General features: G+C 38.6%; 1 protein-coding gene across 3 annotated transcripts; it reads left to right on the forward strand.

Annotated features, from left to right (window-relative positions):
* The first annotated feature begins 1952 nt into the window (after positions 1 to 1952).
* LOC105041648 (protein CELLULOSE SYNTHASE INTERACTIVE 1) lies at positions 1953 to 20006 on the forward strand. Of its 3 annotated transcripts, XM_010918616.4 has the most exons (8): positions 1953 to 2116; positions 2675 to 2816; positions 4009 to 4082; positions 7839 to 10893; positions 12782 to 15326; positions 16818 to 17272; positions 19403 to 19519; positions 19645 to 20006. In XM_010918616.4, the coding sequence occupies exons 2-8, from the start codon at positions 2814 to 2816 to the stop codon at positions 19783 to 19785; spliced, it is 6390 nt and encodes a 2129-aa protein (XP_010916918.1). In that variant the 5' UTR covers positions 1953 to 2116; positions 2675 to 2813; the 3' UTR covers positions 19786 to 20006. The 3 variants fall into 3 exon arrangements, 1 of the variants encoding a protein (XP_010916918.1); XR_003800341.2 differs by lacking the exons at positions 19403 to 19519; positions 19645 to 20006 and adding an exon at positions 15975 to 16690 and having other exon boundaries at positions 16818 to 16955; XR_003800342.2 differs by lacking the exons at positions 19403 to 19519; positions 19645 to 20006 and adding an exon at positions 15975 to 16690 and having other exon boundaries at positions 16788 to 16925.
* The last annotated feature ends 1351 nt before the right edge of the window (positions 20007 to 21357 follow it).

Here is a 21357-nt window from a genome sequence, read left to right on the forward strand (position 1 = left end):
TTGTCAAATAAAATTCAAAGCGGTTATCTTAACCCCACCAACCAAAGATTTAATGAGAGCGTTATCTACGCAGAAACTATATATATATATATAGCAAAAAATTCAAAAAACTCTCCAGCGGCGCGTAAAAGCTGAACGGAATGTAATTGCTCATTCCTGGTACGTGATGTCGGGGATGAAGCGGTATTCATCTTAAAGTCGTGTCATGATGAACAAATGGAATTGCCGTCCGGGAAACGCTCTCCATGTGACACAAATCGCCTTGACCCAGCAACACAGTGGAAAAGAAAAAGTAGGGGATATTAAATTCTGGCACAAGGATCAGATAATATTTAATGCTTCTGGCGTTTTGACCGCGGCATTTTCGTCTCGGCGCTTTGCCTTGGTGGCAGTTAAACAAAGGACCACATGTCAAGTTGGTACTCTTTGCTTGATTTGTTGACACATTACCTGGGACAACTCTTTATGACCCTATAAATGTGCGAGGTGCGTGCATGTTATCCTGCCCATGACACGCCAAAACAAGTAAACGAGGGAGGGTAGGACGCACTGTTTTAATTATCAGAGCCTTGTGAAATGCAAATGGCAAATCATTGACAAAAAAATATTAGCATGTATATTTTTGCTCATCGACAACTAGACCATTAGACAAATAAAAGTAGAAATCCTTAATTAGAATAATAAAATATGTATATGACTTGATGTGTATGGCCTCAGGAGCACCAATTGGAGGGTCGCAATTTATTTTATATGCATGAATACACACATTAAAATTATAAAATAAAATATTAGAAAGGACAGGAAGAATCGACTCAGCATCATCTTAGATCTACCCACCAAAATATTTCATATTCTGTACAATATAGAAGGTAACTCTGCCCATGGCTTTATTCGACTTTCAATTTATACGAGATGCTTGAAAGAAGGTACATATAGATTTGGACCTTTAATAACTTTAATATTATTATATGCTTTGTGAAACTTGATTCTAATTTGATCAATTTGGATCAGATTCTATTTGTTGAATCATTAACCTATATAATGATTATCACACATAGTACAAGCCAAATAGATGTCAAATTTGGAAAATTAAAAAAAGCTAAATCAAAGGTCTCACTTCTATGCTCTGTAATCAGAGGTTCTGGAATTAATCTTTACATAGTGCGTTCTCATGTATTTGAAATTGATATTCAAACCCCTATGCAAATAGCTTAATTTGTACATTTTTAGAATGCAGAGTAACCTGATTTCAAAGCCTCTTGGGAAAATCCACCAAAAAACAAAAAAAAAAGGGGCCTCTTGGTAAGAACCAGATGGTCCAAATTCACAGTGCTAAACGTGACATGATTTGGCATTATTTAAGAGCATCGAATCATAGGATTAATAACTCAGAGTGGACTCAGTTAAAAATTTGTGCTAAGTTCTTTTGTTTTTTATTTTATTTTTTTTTATCTCGTCTTAATTTATGGACTCAGCTTCCCATTTCAGATTCCAGCAAAGTTTTTTTTTTTTAAAAAAAAGACACTACTTCTTGGTCAAGAGAAGTCTATATTTTCATTCATCTTGGCTGTGATCGTGGTCCAGAAACTATCGTTTAAGAACCTACTTGTAGCTGTGGTCGGTGCCGAAAGAACCATAACGGGCTGGAGTTTGGCTTCCGCTCCCAAACCCGTCCCGCCTTTAACTGTCGGCGGGTTGAGATTCTACATAAAATACCTTTTTCCGGAGCCCAAATAATGTAGCAAGGAAGTTGGCAGGAGAAAATTGGTCCACAGGGCCCACAGGATTTGTGCCGCAGAGCAGAGCCTGGTCTCATCCTCTATTACACGTGGTGGAAAACATCTTTGGTAACATATTTGGGTTTCAAAGCATCCATAAAACACCCACAGGAGATGGGGAGCGCGCCGACTATTATATATCGTCGTCGTTGTTGGCGTGAGGAAAATAAAGTTAAATAAAAGAATAAAAAACCCCTTAATTTCTCTCCCTCAGTGGTTCCGAGCTGGTGAGCGAACAGAGTAGGAAGCACGGGCCGTTGTCCGAAGCATCTTCATCCCACTCTCTCTCTCTCTCTCTCTGGGAATTGCGACGCTTTTGCTGCTTGGATCGATCCGAGGTGAATCAGCGCCCATAGGATTCGTGTACTTTTTTTTTTTTTTTGTTTGGAAAATTCAGCAAATTTTGTTCAGGATGGATGATATGGACTTATCCGTGTGCGATTTGGGACTAATGCGGTTGATTTTTTCTGGGTTTGTCGTTTTTTCTTTTTGAAATTTTGGGATGCGTTTTTTCGTCGGAAACTTATGCATTTGGTTCGCTTTTTGGAACAAAGTGGGAAAGTTCGGCGGATATGGGTTGATACGTTATGTTTTTTGCTCGGCTTTAGTCCTGTTTCTGGACCTGGTTCGAGGATTACTTCTATTTTGCTTACTTACACACGAAGCAAAGCTTGCTTTTCAAATCGGTATACAATTTTGGGGAAAATAATTTTTCGATAATTCCTATGAAATTTACATCGTTGATGAATTGATTTTGGCAGCTTGACTGTAAGTTTCTATCTCTACCTTTTTTTTCAAAAAAAAAAGAAAAAATATATATCATGGTTTCTGTGGTATTTTGATCTGTTCTGCCTCAGGTAGCAGATCTTAAAACTCTTCATTTCTCCTTATTTTAGCTTCTTAGAAGATGATAGCATAGAAAGCGGAGATCTTGGTCTACTTAACTGCGGGGCGCTTTATACCGTAGCAAAGCTGGCGGCGGCAATTGCTTTGAGGTATACCGGCAGCAATGGTGGCAACCATGGAGCTGCCGATATGGTAAAGACATGAAAATCTGTTTTACTGTTGCAATCGAGCTAGTTGCGTTCTTTCATTTTTGATGGCTACTTTTGTATATTCAATGTAGCTGTCAATGTCATGATTTATTCATCGTGGGATTTATTTAGTGATTATGTTGTTCTTGGTTCCTGGTTCGTGCTGATTCTGTCTTGAAAATTGTGTTGCTTTGGGCTTGAAAGTAGAAGTCAATCATCTGTTGTCCTAATTTGCGGTGCGTTACGGTGTTGGAACCAATGCAAGTGTCATCTTCCTCTTGTATCTTGTGCCATCTGGACCTTTGGACAACATAACTGTTGTAATTCCGTTGATTTCTCATCGTTCTTTTATATATTCTAAAGATGAAGTCTAAGAACTGTGGGCATGATTTCTTATAGAGGAGATTGAATCGTGTTGAGATACTGGCTTTTGGTTTGTTTTTGTTGGGTTTATGCTCAATAGGTCAAATAACAAGGTTGATGCCAAAGATGGAAGCTTCATCTTGCCTTTACATGTGAAATGTTATGGGTCATATTTCAGCCATTCAAAGCAGAATTCAGGACTCCATACATCCCATAAAGAGATAGAAACCTTTGTTTCATGCTACCATCAAGGAAATCAAATCCAAGTGCTAGGGGACATTTTTATGATTGTGTTCATCAACCGCAATTCATGAAGCAGTTTAAACATTTTACAAGAAAAGGGAAAGGAAAAAAAAGCATTGATCAGGGAGAAGCTACAAAGAAGTGTTATCTTTAGTCCTGTATATCATACAACCACAATATTAATATGGGAGCATTACTTATGGCCTACAAGTCAAACAGAAATTGAACTAACAAAAAAATTATTATTTAAAGTTGCGGCTACTTCAAAATGCATTAGATCATAGGATTAAGACAAACCCAATCAGATGTCATAAAAGATTATTTAAAAGTACAAAGATAATTTCAGATTTTTGAACAAAATCATTGAGTAATGACATAACTATCCATGTGAGAGCTATCTAATACTTTAATACTTTGAAGTATAAAGTAATTCAGATATATTGTTTTTACTGTGATACATGAATGTTTTTATGGGTAATTGGGTTTTAACAATAAAATGAAATTTCCATCTAGCCTGGAACATGGAAGCTGATCTTTGGCTTCGTTGATGCCCCCCTTCTGTCTTTAATTTTCTCCTTTTATGATCACAGGAAAGAAACGTGGATTCCAAGGTTCAAGATCTGGAGTCCCCAACACCATTCTCAGGCATGAAGATGGTCCCCAAGTGAGTTTTTACCTAATTTCCATTGTTTAAATATCAAGATGGGGATACGTTTGTATCATTGCCCTCTGCCATCCCAAGGTGCACAGAGATGTACATTCTTGTGCACACACATGCACATTAAGAATGTGTCATTCATGTGATGAGCAATTGAACATCGTGCAGCTCTATGGAGTTTCTGCAAGTTTAAGCAGTTATTTTTCTTCCTTTTTTTTTTGCTTTTTAAAATTTTTACCAACTCTTGACTGCTCCTCTACAATCCGTATTTCCTTTAACAGTGCTAAATTCCATGGGAGGACATTGAATGTCCTATGGATGTTTGGAAGGTTTTGCTTTATATACTTGTGGTGTGTCTAATATAATATATAGGCATACCTATTTTTTTCTACTTTCTTCTTCCTGTTCATAACCAGGAGAGAACACACCCAAGATGGAATCTTCTTGTTTAAGTTGGTCAGGGTCAACCGTCTATCTCACCCATCCTATCATTGCTTAAAAAAAAATGATAGTAAGAAGAGAAGGCAGGGCAACTAGTCTGGCCAAGTAGAGTCATGTTTATTTGTTCCATGTAGATGATAGAATTGAATCACTAAAGAGAATGATGTGGCTCTCTATGCATTTGACATTAAACTTTATGGTAAAAGATGGACATTCCCTATGATGAATTTAGAGGATGGAATGCTTATCTTTTTCCTCCTCGTGCTTGGAAGTTTTCAGCCAAGTGTGTTTCTCATAAGAAATTCAGATGTTGTGCTTCTGATTAATTGAATATTTATTTGTGCATATTGAAAATTCTGTGAAACATTCCCCTCAAGTCATAAATGAGTATTATCATACTCATCTGCTATACAACATATCACATATTTAACCAGTTTTGCATTTTTAGCCACCACAAGAAGACTAATATTCCAAAAGTTTTAGTTGAATTTAATATCTGTCAGATACACAGATATAGGTATTGCAAGAAGGCTTCGAGGGAACATTGTCACTGTCCAAAGAGCACATGAAAATTATAAGCCTATTTAGATACATCTTCTCATAAAGGCAAATATCATTGTAATTAAATTTATATTTATAGGAAGCTTGAGCCCATCTAGTGTGAAATGTAGATAGAGGTTTTGGCAAGGACATCAGTCTTACCATTCATGAACTGAAAGGGATGAAATTGATAGGAGCAACAATTGATTTTCTTATGAGCCCTTCAATCATATTACTCAAGTTCCAAAAAATACATTAGAAAATCTTGGTCTACAAGAGCATGAGCACTGTGTACATTGTTAAGAGTAGCTCTTTAAGGCTCACCTAGCCTTATGGTTTGAATTGATGCTCTTAGAAAATGCCCAAGGTCTCATTATGAGGTTATATTAGCTAGGAATACACATCACATTGAATGGCTCATGAGGTACACATGCCATTGCCTTTATACTAAGTTTTATGTGATATACAAAATTTGTAGCTAAATTAGACTTATTTTTTTTTGGAGAAAAAGGAGGGTGTGAGCCACCACCCATCCACCCAGGTGCAAGCAGGATTTGAACCCAAGTCATTGTGCACCACTGCCCACTGACTCTACTGAATATGGTAGTTGGCACCTGTGATAGGTTAGACATTCTGATGAAGGCACTGTGTTGCATGTGGCATTCAGTGTCAAACTAATATTTTATCTTGCAATGTAAGCTTTAAGCATATGTTAAAGCAAAAATGATTTAATAATATCTATATGCTTAGTTTCTGCATGATTTGATGTGTAATCTTAGATATTTATCTTCACCAAAGTTTGAAGTAGTAATCTGAAACACTACAAGTTGTATCCTCTGTATTTAATTTTTCACATGATTTTACATATTTCCCTTTTTTTTAATACGACATGGTGCTTAAGCTTTATCCTTTGCCTCATTAAAACTTTGTTTCCTTGCCATATACTTACAGTGGAGTTCTTCTATAGTTGTTGATGAGATTCCCTGCATCTTGGTCTGTCATATCATTCAATTAGGCACTGGTGTCTGTTAATGGATCGCCATTTAGGCAAAAATGGTTTACAGGGGACTTCCTCTGTGTGGTCTACTTATGAAACTATAAAATTTTTACCTGATTCTGGATGCAATCAAGTTATAAGAGCATGTATTCATGGTCATATGTGGGAGGATTGGGTGCAAAGAAACTCTTAAGTCGTGTCTCTGTTTGCTGAGATTTAGTTAAATTCTAGTCTTCTGGGAGAAGGTTGGGGAGTTTATTGTTGTTTATTGGTAATGGACTTGGGTTTGTGTGTTGGGTGAGGTTGTGTGTCTAAGCATTGGTTCCTTCTAATAGCTAAGCACTTCTTCTTGTGGAGCTACATCCGAGTATCATAGCAATATCTGTATTCAAGTGCTGGATACTCAAGGCTAAATCAAAGAGTCCAGGTAATAGGGATTATTGTTCAAAGATCCTATTCTAGGACTTGGTTGGCTAAGTAATTAGGTCACTAGAATTGTATTTTGATGGCTATTTTTGTTGGGTTCCATAAAACCGTGAACTTGAATTTCTTGAAATTGTCACATTTTTTAAGATCATGAAGTGTATCATATGGTCCTTAGAATTATTTTGGTTGGATATGGAGTTATAAAAATAGGAGTTCTTGTATTCTTAGGGGTCTTGTTTATGAAGTATGGTGCCTTCTAGTTTTATGAAAGGGAAATCTGCTATAATTGGGATTAAGTTTCCAGAAAATAAGTTCTCTGACTTTCTTCTCCAACTAATCCATCTTCTTTATTCTATTAATTTGGGACTGATCTACAGCCTTAAAGAGGTCCTTATTATTGAAGATGTTCAGTAAAATACCCATAAAATCAGATCTAAGCTTTATTTTCAGATCTGGATCCTATGCAGCACATTCAATACAGGATGTTACTGCATGAATTCTGCAAGATACGTCAAGTGATGCAAACCGGCATTCTAGATTGTAGTGGATTCTATGTTCCAAGGTCAATTTGTAGGTTCTAGGCTCCTAGCCTCCATTATTTTCTCGGCTTAAGATAAAGCTTATATTACAGAGAAAATGATCATAAATTTCTTCTCCATGTTATCTAAGGGACCTTTATATTGAGCATAATAACTTGAATATAGAACATCGAAGCTTATATGATTGTGATAAGGAAAAGCGTATGATCGTGAAAGAAAAAGCCAGCTGTATCAATCATTTAAAGTCTGTAGATACATTAGTTTATGCATAGATAGACCCCCAGTCAAGTCACTCCATAGAATTAACTTCCACAGAGGCTACACCACTTGCTAAGTTCAAGTAGCCTCACATATGAGCATGTGAAAATTAGTAGAAAGTAACATAACCTGACATATGGATGGTATCCGTTAAGATTCGCTGTCTCGGTGCCGAATCTCATACCAACACCATGCTGTTCGGTACAGTACACCAATGTCGGGATGGTGTGGTACGCCAGGCGTGATATGGTGGTATCAAATTCACCCTTTCCTTGACAACTTTGTTTCTATAGTGGTCCTTAGGGTCACTATAGTGACATGGTGGTGTCAAATTCACCAAACCATCGCATCTTGTATTTTTATTGTTGCATCATAAACTAGTATATTAGAAAGTTAAGATGCCGGTTTTTGTTTATTGGACCATAATGATTCTCCAAAAAGTAATCTTCATCCATATTTTCTTGATGGTTCCAAACAAAGTAAACAACTGAAGCCTAGAATAGCTGATACTTGTGGATTCCTGTGACTTCTGGACCTCACTAAACTATAAGTTCCTTTCAGGGACCATGGTGGAATGGAGGATTCAGATGGGACACTATCAAGTGTTGCCCTATGTATTGAACAATTGCGTCGGAGTACATCAAAAACCGAAGAAAAAGAAAACTCTCTGAAACAGTTGTTAGATATTATTGAAACTCGAGAAAATGCTTTGGGAGCTGTTGGATCTCATTCCCAAGCAGTTCCAATACTTGTTTCTCTTCTCAGGTCAGGGTCATTTGGAGTAAAGATACAGGCTGCCACTGTATTAGGCACTCTTTGTAAGGAAGATGAGCTAAGGGTAAAAGTACTTCTTGGTGGTTGTGTCCCTCCGCTGCTTGTCCTCCTTAGGTCCAGCTTAGTGGAAGGCCATATTGCAGCTGCAAAAGCCATTTATGCTGTTTCTCAAGGTGGCGCAAGGGATCATGTTGGATCAAAAATTTTCTCGACAGAAGGAGTTGTTCCAGTTCTATGGGAGCAGATAAAAAGCAGGATCAAGAATGGAAGCATGGTGGATGATCTGCTTACTGGAGCATTAAGAAACTTATCCGGTAGTACAGAGGGGTTTTGGTCTGTGACCATAGGAGCTGGGGGAGTTGATATACTTTTAAATTTGCTTGCAACTGGACAAAAGACTATCTTAGCAGACGTTTGCCATCTTTTAGCATGTATGATGATGGAAGATGCATCTGTTTGTTCTAAGGTTTTGGCTGCAGAAGCTACCAACCAACTCCTCAAGTTACTGGGACCTGGTAATGAAGTTTCCATCAGAGCGGAAGCTGCAAATGCTTTGAAGGCTCTATCTGCACGGTGGAAGGAAGCGAGGCGTGAGATAGCTACTTCCAATGGGATCCCTGTTTTGATAAATGCTTCTATAGCTCCATCAAAAGAGTTTATGCAAGGGAAGTGTGCCCAGGCATTGCAGGAAAATGCAATGTGTGCCTTGGCAAATATCTCGGGTGGATTGTCCTATGTTATTTCTAGCCTTGGTGAAAGTCTCGAGTCATGCGTCTCACCTGTGCAAATTGCTGACACTCTGGGCGCTTTAGCTTCAGCCCTTATGATATATGATGAGAATGCTGAGTCTACTAGTCCATCAGACTCTTTGGTTATTGAGAAAATTTTGGTGAAGCAGTTTAACCCGAAGTTACCATTTCTTGTACAGGAGCGTACAATAGAAGCACTGGCCAGCTTGTATGGGAATGCAATTCTCTCCAGGACTCTAATCAATTCTGATGCAAAACGCTTGCTTGTTGGTTTGATCACTATGTCAACCACTGAGGTGCAAGATGAGCTTATAAAATCTCTACTCACACTTTGCACTGAAGAAGGCACTCTATGGCATGCAATGCAAGGCCGTGAGGGGGTTCTGCTGTTGATTTCTCTTCTTGGCCTATCGTCTGAGCAGCAGCAGGAATGTGCGGTTGCTTTGCTTTGTCTATTATCTAAAGAAAATGAAGAAAGCAAATGGGCCATAACTGCTGCTGGAGGTATACCTCCTTTAGTACAAATTCTTGAAACAGGATCTTCTAAGGCAAAAGAAGATTCTGCAACTATCCTTGGAAACCTCTGTAACCACAGCGAAGACATACGAGCATGTGTTGAAAGTGCTGATGCTGTTCCTGCTTTATTATGGCTGCTGAAAAATGGAGGTGAGAATGGGAAGGGGATTGCAGCAAAAACATTAAATCATCTCATCCGCAAGTCTGATAGTGGGACTATAAGCCAGCTCTCTGCCTTATTAACCAGTGATCAGCCTGAGTCTAAAATTTATGTTCTGGATGCATTGAGAAGTTTGCTTTCTGTTGCACCCCTCAGGGATTTATTGCATGAAGGAAGTGCTGCAAATGATGCTATTGAAACAATGATAAAGATCCTGAGCTCCACAAAGGAAGAAACTCAAGCTAAATCAGCATCTGCTCTTGCAGAACTCCTTCATTGCCGCAGAGACCTGAGAGAAAGTTTTATTGCCGTGAAGGCTCTTTACACAGTAATGAAGCTGCTTAATTTGGATTCTGAAAAAATTCTAGTTGAGGCTTCATGCTGCCTTGCAGCTATTTTTCTATCAATTAAACATAACAAGGAAGTTGCTGCTGTTGCAAGAGATGCGTTGGCTCCACTCGTTCTGCTTGCTAAGTCATCAATCCTGGAAGTGGCAGAACAGGCAACACATGCTTTGTCCAATCTTCTTCTGGATAATGAAATATCACTTCATGCATTTCCAGGAGAAATTATTTTTCCTGTCACACGAGTCTTGCGTGATGGCTCTATTGATGGAAAAACACATGCTGCAGCTGCAATTGCTCGTCTTCTTCATTGTCACACCATTGATCATGTGGTATCTGATAATGTGAATCGTGCAGGGACAGTTCTTGCACTTGTTGGTGTCCTCGAATCTTCTAATATTGAAGCTGCTGCAACATCAGAAGTTCTTGATGCACTAGTTTTGTTGTCAAGGTCAAAAGGAGAAGATGGACATGTAAAACCTCCATGGGCGATCCTTGCTGAATATCCTCACACAATAATTCCTTTAGTTTCATGTGTAGCTGAAGGGACGTCTTTATTTCAAGATAAAGCTATAGAAATACTGTCAAGACTCTGCCATGATCAGCCTATGCTATTGGGTAGTGTGATATCTAACACGTCTGGATGTATTTCATCAATTGCAAGACGAGTTACTGGATCCAATTGTGCAAAAGTCAAAGTTGGGGGAACGGCCCTTCTTATATGTGCTGCAAAAGAACATTGTGGAGTAATGGTGGAAGCACTAAATGAGTCAAACTTATGGACTGAGCTTATTCATTCTCTTGTTGGAATGATAAATTCTACAAATTCATCAGCTGAACACAGGGACGATGAATGCATTCTAGATATAAGCATTAGCAGGCATCCTAAGGAGCGATATAAAGATGGTGAAGATGAATGTAGCACAGCTGTGATTGTAAGTAACATTACAGGCATCTGGCTGCTTTCGGTTCTTGCTTGTCATGATAACAAAAGTAAAGTTGATATCATGGAGGCTGGGGCAGTTGAAATTCTCACCGATAAGATCTCTCAATACACATTTCTAGCTATGCAGGTACTTAATCTTTTTTCCCTTTGGTTTACTTTTTTGAACTAGAGGAGCCTATTATTTTTGTGATTAGATACCTTTTAGGGTTGTGTTTTCATGCAAACTTTATTTTTTGGAACTATTCAAGGGTATCCATGAATGTGGGACATAGAAGTTGTACAATATCAATATACAACCAACAAATACTCAGAACAAGCAAAACAGTAATATAATCACAATGCCATATCTACAGCTTTAAGCTATGTTTTTAAGGTGAGACTCACATCACTCTTGAGTATTTTCCCTGTCCAATTGTCACATTTAATCATAGCTATGCCATATGGATCAGATTTAATTGGTGCCTTTGGAGTTTGGAGAGCTTAACATTGTTGAAGGTCTTTGTTTTCCTTTTATTCCAAATATGCTAAACAAGAGCACTAACAGTCAAGCACGCTATCTGAAATGTGCTCTTGTTCTTAATAAATAATTTCTTCAGCCTTCTTTAAGACTTCAATGAACTATCTTTATCTACATCTAAGAATCATGATGTGTGATAACCAATGATCCAGAAGGATCCCCGAACTCGATGTGGACCACTTTGGCCACTATGGATAGGGCTCGATAGGGTCCAAAAGTAAGATCCGCCACATCGGGAAGCCAATTCGCAAGCCAAACTTCCGGAGGCCATAATTTGGTCATACGACGTCCAATTTCGATGATCTTTTTTTTTTTTAATTGGGCAGTTTTTCGAGATCTATGATGTGATGTCACCTCGACGAGGGGACAGCACCCTTAGTGATCAGGGCAAAATTTCTTCATTTGGGTCCCGAAATAGACTGGTCAATGCAAAAATTTTCCTTACAGATAAGATTTTGATCGAGCATAGCATCCAATCCGAAAAGAATCTGACGGAGTGATGGAAAGCAGAGTTGATATAGAAGTCGAGATCTATCTCCTGAAGAGTTTTATCTCTTTGTAGATTATTTTTACTTGATACATCTATTCTAGATAAAAAAGAGTCCCTTTAGAATTAGAAGAGGAATCCGACCCAATTTGTGTTAGGGCAGACCTCATAATTAAAAATAGAGAGTATGTACCTCATTTTTAATCAATAAGAAAGAAAGAAGAAAAAGGGACTTGATCTCTACTTTCGAAAATTCTCCTTTTCATCTACCTTTTTCTTTGAGAGATCCGAGTTGAGCGGGTTGAAGGAAATCTTCCTTCCGCCTGATCGAATCAACCAACCTGATTACGGATGCGGAATTAGTAGTTCTTGGTTTATTCCTTTCTATTTGAACATAGAAAACATATTATGGCTAGCTGCAGGCCCCTTTTCTCAACATAGTATTGGGTAGGCTACTTACCATACACAGCCCTCAAGCAGCCAGCACATTTTTTAGAACTGAAGCCTTCGTGCTAATATATCTGCACCAGCCCTCAGCTAACAAGATAGCATCTTGTCAGTTACCAGGCTCCAAGCAGAAATTACAGAAAGATATCCTTTAAATCCCAACTTTGAGAAGGCCTCATACTTTTCAATTTGGAGTTGGAAGCAGTATGCCTCTGATCAGACTCCAAGCAGCATATACTTCCCTAGCAGGAGGTGGGGGCAAACACCACCTTCCACCTTTTCTTTTGATGTAAGACCACCCTCCGCTCAATAAAATTGTTGCTAACTTAGTTTACCTTGCATCGAAATTCTATTGGGCTCTCTTTCCTATGATCTCCTTAATTGGACCTTGTTCTAGATTAGGCCATTATCTATTCTGTGCTTGATTGCTTTTTCTGTTATCGTGCGACCTTGCATGGTCTGTTATGTGTATATACTTCTGTCCATTTTGCGATGGTTACATATATTGTTTCTTGTGGCCAGCTCTGATGCTTATTTTTATATTTATGAACATAAAATCCGCAGAATGATTCTACAGAAGATAGCACTATATGGGCTTGCGCCCTACTGCTTGCTGTATTATTTGAAGAAAGAGATGCCATGCAATCAAGTGCAATAGTGCACTCCCTTCCGGTGCTTGCAAATTTGTTGAGATCAGAGCAGTTAGCAAACAGGTATTTTGCTGCACAAGCACTGGCCAATCTGGTCTGCAATGGTAACAGAGGGATCCTGCTGGCTGTTGCCAATTCTGGGGCTGCTGGTGGGCTTTTGTCTTTGCTTGGCTGTGCTGAAACTGATATATCCGATCTTCTGGAATTGTCAGAGGAGTTCTATTTGGTACCCCATCCAGAGCAAGTGGCACTGGAGAAATTGTTTAAAGTTGAAGACATCAGGGTTGGTGCAACTGCTCGGAAAGCCATTCCTGCACTGGTTGACATGCTCAAACCGATTCCAGATCGGCCAGGTGCACCTTTTCTGGCTATGGATCTGCTAACTCAGTTAGCAGTAGATTGTCCCTCAAACAAGCTTGTGATGGTAGAATCTGGGGCTCTAGAGGCACTTACTAAGTATCTTTCACTTGGTCCACAAGATGCAACAGAAGAAGCAATAACAGATCTATTGGGTATTCTATTCAGCAGTGCTGAAATACGGCGACATGACTCTTCATTTGGTGCTTTAAATCAACTTGTGGCTGTCCTACGTCTTGGTGGAAGAAATTCCAGGTATAGTGCAGTGAAAGCATTAGAGAATTTGTTTATGTCTGAACATATCAGAAATGTGGAATCAGCTCGGCAAGCAATTCAACCCCTAGTGGAAATTCTAAACACTGGTTTGGAGAGGGAGCAACATGCTGCTATTGCTGCACTTGTGAGAGTCTTATGTGATAATCCATCAAGAGCCCTTGCTGTCGCAGATGTTGAAATGAATGCAGTTGATGTTCTTTGTCGGATTCTATCCTCAAACTGTTCAGTGGAGCTGAAGGGAAATGCTGCAGAACTATGTTGTGTCCTATTTGGAAATAAAAGAATTCGGTCTACGATGGCTGCCGCACGCTGTGTGGAGCCTCTGGTGTCTCTACTAGTAGCTGACTGTAGCACTGCTCAACATTCAGCAGTTCGTGCGTTGGACAAGCTATTGGATGATGATCACTTGGCAGAATTGGTTGCTGCACATGGTGCTGTTGTTCCTCTTGTTGGTCTCCTGTATGGTAGAACTTACGCACTTCATGAAGCAATATCCAGAGCTTTGCTGAAGTTAGGAAAAGACAGGCCAGCTTGTAAATTGGAAATGGTGAAAGCTGGAGTGATTGAAAGCATTCTCAATATCCTTAATGAAGCTCCTGATTTTCTATGCACAGCATTTGCAGATTTACTTCGGATTCTAAGCAATAATGCTAGCATTGCAAAGAGCCCATCCACAGCTAAAGTCATGGAGCCTCTTTTCTTTCTACTATCTAAGCCAGAGTTTGGTCCTGATGGACAATATAGTGCATTGCAGGTTCTTGTTAATATTTTGGAGCATCACCAATGTCAAGCTGACTGTAACCTGACACCAGAACAGGCCATAGAACCCCTTATTGCTTTACTGGATTCATCAATTCAATCAGTGCAACAGTTGGCTGCTGAGCTCTTATCCCATCTGCTTTCGGAAGAACACTTTCAGAAGGATCCAGTAACACAGCAAACAGTTGGTCCCCTTATTCGAATTCTCGGGTCGGGTGTGCACATTTTGCAGCAAAGAGCTATAAAAGCTCTTTCTAATATTGCGTTAATTTGGCCAAATGTAATTGCAAAAGAGGGTGGTGTTTATGAGTTGTCCAAACTGATTTTACGAGCTGATCCTCCATTGCCTCATGCTATATGGGAAGCTGCTTCTTCCATAATATCCAGCATTCTACAGTATAGTTCTGAATTTTACCTGGAAGTGCCTGTGGCTGTGTTAGTACAGTTACTTCGCTCTGGAACAGAAACTACAATTATGGGTGCGGTAAATACCCTGCTTGTGTTAGAAAGCGATGATTCAACCAGTGCAGAAGCAATGGCTGAAAGTGGTGCTATAGAGGCACTTTTGGAACTTCTCAGGAGTCATCAGTGTGAGGAAACTGCTGCAAGGCTAGTAGAGGTGCTACTGAACAATGTGAAGATTAGAGAGACAAAAGCTGCTAGAGCTGCTATTGGACCTTTATCCCTGTATCTTCTAGATCCACAAACACAATCCCCGCAAGGGAGGTTACTGGTAGTTCTTGCTCTCGGTAATCTTTTCCAAAATGAGGGTCTTGCACGAACAACAGATGCTGTGTCAGCATGCCGAGCACTGGTAAATCTTCTTGAAGATCAAGTTACAGAGGAAATGAAAGTTGTGGCTATTTGTGCCCTGCAAAACCTTGTAATGTACAGTCGATCCAATAAAAGAGCGATTGCGGAAGCTGGTGGTGTTCAGGTTGTGTTAGACCTCATTAATTCCAGTGATCCAGATACGTCTGTTCAAGTAGCAATGCTTATCAAGCTTCTTTTCTCTACTCACACTATCCAAGAGTATGCTTCCACTGAGACAGTGAGAGCTATTACTGGTATGTTCTTGTCAATTGTCTTGTCATCTCCCCTTTAATTCCCATTGAACTTTGCTAGTTGTAGCTACTATAGAAGCTTTAAATTGGCAACAATAATTGTAGAATGATTAAACAACTGCCCTGGACAACTGTCTGAAATGCGAACCAAATAACATAAGAAACAAACTGTGTTCCACTTCCATTTGTAAGGTTAGAGAAAGCATTAAGCAGGTAGGCCAGGGTTTAGAATTTCAATTCAGTAGCATGTTTTGGTCCAATCTTGTGATGAATTTCAGCCTTTTGTTCTCTCAGACAATTGTGGATCAAACTGTGTTGATACTAGAGAATGATACCTTTTGTTCAGGTTAAAGATATATGATTTTACTAAAATCTGATAAATATGGAAATGGTACTATCGCAATTTAAGAATTTAAAAGATGTATTTTGATATTAAAATATTCAGTGCTTATATTCTGACAATTACAACTCTGTTTTGCCACCCATTTTATTCTGTATGAACTAGATAAATGTATTAGAACTCGTACATTTTTCTTCATATATAGAAAATGTTGTAGCTAATAGTGTTAGACTTCATGTTTTTTTTGGTAGTCATGGGATTTGTGTTAAATTTGGCTATTTATTTTACAATTCATGCCTTATTAATTGCAGGAGCCTACATCAAAGCTGCCTTTCCCACTCTTCATCTATACTCCATGCTCTATACTTTACCACTCATTTTACCCTGAAAGGGTCTAGATTATCTGAAGCATTGTTTTCTGTCTGTAATGACCTGTGCACCCTGGTATTGGGTGTACCATATTGAACCTGTTAGGTACTGGTATGATATGACGCATGATACAACTGTTGTCTCGCCTTCAACAATATACAATGTCTTGGAATAAGGGTGTATTGTACTGACCTGACCTATATCAGTTAGTCATGGATACAGGGTCTCATATCAAGACTGAAAACCTTGATCTGAAGCATCATATTCTACCATATCTTGTTCAGTTTTAGTTATCAATATACAGTAGAGTAATGAGGAATCTAGAGTTTCAGGCTTCACACAAGAGTGATCTAACCAACCTTGCTGTAGGACAACTGTTAAAGAGACAGCTAGATTTGTTAAGTGTAGTCTGTCGTATATGCCATAGTAATGATAGGGGATTCCAGAATCTTCTGTTCCTAACCCATTATTACAATATGGTGGATTTAGTCTCGGTTCTGAAGTTTACCTGAAGGGTGGTAAGAGTCTAGATGAAGTGAGGATATGATAACTTTTGATATGCGGAACTATGATCATATCTTAGACACATATAAGCCAAACGGGTGCGGGTGCATGTGCGTGTGCATGGGGGGCAGAGCAAGGGGGATCAGCAAAATTTGTAAGCAGTGCTGTTGCCTTTTGATTTGCACCATTAGTTTGCTCAAAGCTTGCTGATAGCATGTTCCATCCTTTATGCTTATGCATATCTTTTGCAGTGACCAATTAGTCTTTTTCCCCATATGCAGCTGCTATCGAAAAAGAGATCTGTGCTAGTGGCAGTGCTAATGAGGAGTATTTGAAAGCATTGAATGCACTGCTTGGCAACTTCCCCCGCTTGAGGACTACTGAACCGGCTACATTTTGTATTCCTCATCTGATTACCTCCCTGAAGATTGGCTCAGAGGCAACTCAAGAGGCAGCCTTGGATTCACTTTTTCTTCTAAGGCAAGCTTGGTCAGTTTGTCCAGCTGAAGTTTTCAAAGCTCAATCCGTTGCTGCATCAGAGGCTATTCCTCTGCTGCAATTCCTGATCCAGTCTGGCCCACCTCGGTTTCAGGAGAAAGCTGAACTCCTGTTGCAGTGTTTACCGGGAACCCTGACAGTAATTATAAAGCGTGGTAACAATTTGAGGCAATCAGTGGGAAATCCTAGTGCTTACTGCAAGCTAACTCTTGGCAATTTTCCACCTAGACAGACAAAGGTAACGTATAGAAGTTTAATCACTCTTTACTTCTTTGCAGGGGAATTGTTTAAACCAGAACCTTTCTTTCTATGATTTGACTTGTGGGCCATAAATTTACTAGAAATGCTATGGCGGATGATTTACATACATAATTTATTCATTATAATATTATGTTGCAAACACCCTCGAACTGCCTGTCCATGAGGCCCATTATAAGTATAATCCACTCTTTAACAAATATGATCCTTTTAATACTCCTCTATACCAAAAAACTAGAAACAATAGAAGTATGTTAACAAAATTGTTGGAGTGGACGTATTAGTTTCCATTATACCTTCCTTCAGAGTCAACCATGCCCCAAACCTTGGATTTCACCATTGTCCAACAATTAATTTTATTAGCAGTCCCCGTTTTATAAGTATCCTGTCTTGGTTCAGTTCTTCCTACAAGAGAGGTCAACAAGAGAGACGCATCTAGGAAGAGTGGAGAGGCACCTATAAGTAGGCTACCACCATCACCATAACCATCAGGCCTCGTCTCAGCAATTTGGGGTTGACTTTATGGTCCTTGTTTGCCATTTGTTCCTGGTAAGGGCATAGTCTGGTTTTATGACAGGCTGGTAGCTATCTCTGGTCAAATGGAATCACAGCCAACACTTTACTTCCTCTCACATGAATTACACATGCCCAGGAACCCTCATAATTTTCAAACCATTCTTGTCTTTATCTGGTAGAGATACTAAGGTTGTTATCATGTAGATGCTGATGTTTAATCACGGGAATGCTTCCAAGTTCAATCTGGACATGCCTGTTCAATCTTTTGTTTTCATCTCTGTTTTAGTGTAAGTCCAAACACAAATATGCCTTAATTTTCTGTCAAATTGTTTTTTGCAAGAGGCCACTAAATATGCCTCTTCATTGGGATGCTTTGGTTTATTACAACTGCAACAAGCAAACTGGTTAGATACTCAAACCAAAACTGCTGGATATCTAGGTGTGAAAGTAATTGGAATATGCAGCAAGCTAATTCAGCTGGGCATTTGCTATAGACTTTAGTTGTGCGGGGTAAAGTATTTTTGCATCACTTGAGTACAGGTCTGTAATAAGAAATTCTTAGATTTTGGGAGGATCCAGCATATAGAGATGACAGAATGCATAATGTAAGCAGCAAAAAAGCTGTACACTTGAACTTCATGCGGCATTAAATTTCAGATATGTTTAGGTTACAAGTTTTCACTCTTCCTATATATCATTTTTTTCCCACTTATATATGGTCTGTTGATGGTGCTGTTACATGGTACACAATCTTGAACCCCTTACAACATTATGAACCTGTTTTAAAGTAGAATTTATAAAGTCAATGCTGATAAGATTGGATAAGGCTTCTTTTTACACGCACATTCACCTTGTAGATATATGAGTATGTGCTTTGTTTCAAAAGGGTCTCCCACTCTTTCTTGGATTCCTGGACAGTTTGCTTGGCCACCCAAAAGGCAACAATGCCATTGAGCAATTATTGCTCTGATACCTATTGATATTAGAGAATGTTGGACTTAAGGTCCGCCATACACCTTGTATCAACTGTACCGGTATTATGTCTGTACTATATTGAGATTCGGTTAGGTGTATGAGCCGAACTGGTCTGTACCAGTCTGAAACGAGTGGAATGGCCCTGTACGCCTACTCCGACCATGGCTTGGAGCAAGAAAATTTGTTGGAAGCTTGTCCCAGTACCAAGTGCGTACCATGCTGTACTGATTGTACCGTATCATACCAACGATGTACTGATACAGTTTTCGGTACTGGTTTTGCAAACCTTGATTGGAATATTGCAATAGCATAATTAGTCCCTGTGGCACAATAACCAGAATGTGAATGCTGTAAAGCTCATTAGCCATATGTTGAAGTCAGACTTATCTACTTCGTTATACTTAATTTTTTCCCATCAGTTAATTGCTTATGGCTTGGTGTGCTTTTCGGTATTCCAAAAACCTTTAGCCTGATAGATGATCTGCTTTTAAAAAATTATGTATGTAGATAATATAAGTATTTACTGTGTATTAAATTACTGCTATTGTGTGTCAGTTGTGGAATTGTGTTCACACTGTTATACTTGCTCCATAAGCTAATATTTGTCGTGATCTTTTAGGTTGTGTCTACTGGTCCTTCACCTGAATGGGATGAAGCTTTTGCCTGGGCATTCGACAGCCCTCCCAAAGGACAGAAACTTCACATATCTTGCAAGAATAAAAGCAAATTCGGAAAGGTAACCGTGTGAATAGGATACAGATGTCCTCGAGATTATTGTCTATCAAATTACTCTGAATGTTTCGACCTTTCATCATTTCTATTTAGAAGAGTTTATATCAATTTCTTTTGGTTTGACAACAGAGTTCATTTGGGAAAGTGACCATTCAGATTGACCGAGTGGTTATGTTGGGATCGGTTTCTGGAGAGTATATGCTGCTGCCTGAAAGCAAAAATGGAGTTTCTCGAAATCTAGAAATTGAATTCCAGTGGTCGAACAATTGACAACCTCAGATATCGTATGCCAGTTTTCCTTGTAATCATTAATAAGAATAAAATTGAAAGTCGTTTTTTTTTTAATTATTTTTTTACTTACAACCTTGCTCTTTTAATGTCATTATATATGGTCAGCTAAGTGTTTTCTTATTTGTCAATACAGTCAAGAGCAGATCTGTAACATGCGTGGGTCTTCAACTGTTTCCTTGTAATGCATTATTCTTTGATTCTTTCTTTCTACATTTGCCATGAGACAGCGGAACGGAGAACAAGTAGCTTCTCATCCTTTTGCTTACTTTTTCTTTCTTTTTTTTTTTTTTAATTCTTTATTTTTTTTAACTTTTTGTTGCAACTAATGCATGTAGAAACATCTATACACACAGATACATGTATATAAGAGAGAGAGAGAGAGGAAAACCTGGAAATCGTGTTGTTGGAACGTGCTAAAAAAAAAAAAAAAGGTAGAATGTCGATGTTGTTATTTTGAGTGTAGAAGGCCGACGAACAAACTATATGACCATGGATTTCTATCAATCGAGAGAAAGAAGTTGCAGCGCTTTAACTTGGCTTTTGTGGTTTACATGGAATGGTAACTGTTTTTTCTTTCTTATTTAGAAGCGTTTTTCAAATTTTTGTATCAGGTAGGGGATGTGTTAGTCATAATTGGCTGATGCAGACTAATATTTAGTGGTTCCAACCATCTGGTGCCTCTTAACATGCTTAGGTGATTCTATTATTTCTTTAGCTTGTAGCAGAATCTTTAATCTGTTAACTCTCTCGCCTGTGACAAGAATTTTAGAATTTATTCGACCCCACAGTATTTTTTCCCATCTGACTCATTTGAATGACCTTGAAACCATTGATCAGCATGCTTTGTGGTTCTTTGAGTTGGTTATTATGGTTAGCGTCAAGCAATAGAGGTTTTGTCCAATTGATGCCATTTGGGTATATGTTCTGAACTTATTTCAGACCTCATTTGGAATAGAGTATATGTTTCTTTTTCAAATTAGACAAATGATTCTACATCTTTTTTTCTTGCATCACTTTATGTTCCTTAATGACATCTCAATGCATGTTTTACCATCATTAAAAAAAAAAAAATCGACTAGTAAGAATGCAAGCTGGAGATTGTTTCACTCTTATCCCCCATTTATATCTTAAAATCATACTTTGCCAATATTTAATAACCTAAGAGTGTTCAATCTACATGCATTTTTTTTCCTTTTTGTATAGGCACCATATCATGTGCAGGTGGACATCTATAATGATCGATGTGGTTTACGTGGCCTGTAGATAGATTTTATAAACACATATACACTGGATTAGCACTGTTCTAATAATTTTAATGTTAATAATTGCTACTAATAATATTAATGATCATATACAAGTGCCTTATGTTATGCATGGCTTTAAGAAAGGAGCCATTACAAATATAGTCTTTTCATTTTTAGGACTGGTAGGTGGAGTCGAATGAGATTATGACTTGACACAAGGAGCATTCCTTTTTTTTTTTCCCTCTGGAATGAGATTATGACTTGACACAATGGGCATCCTTTTTTTTTTTTTTGAAAACTGAGCAGA

Source organism: Elaeis guineensis, chromosome 3 (assembly GCF_000442705.2).
Source record: "Elaeis guineensis isolate ETL-2024a chromosome 3, EG11, whole genome shotgun sequence".
Taxonomy (NCBI): Eukaryota; Viridiplantae; Streptophyta; class Magnoliopsida; order Arecales; family Arecaceae; genus Elaeis; species Elaeis guineensis.

Bases quoted from the DNA above. Each gene is read 5' to 3' on its own strand.
- LOC105041648 (XM_010918616.4), top strand. The intron at 4,083-7,838 runs GTGAGTTTTTAC...AGTTCCTTTCAG, and splicing joins GGCATGAAGATGGTCCCCAA to GGACCATGGTGGAATGGAGG. The intron at 17,273-19,402 runs GTAACGTATAGA...GTGATCTTTTAG, and splicing joins TTCCACCTAGACAGACAAAG to GTTGTGTCTACTGGTCCTTC.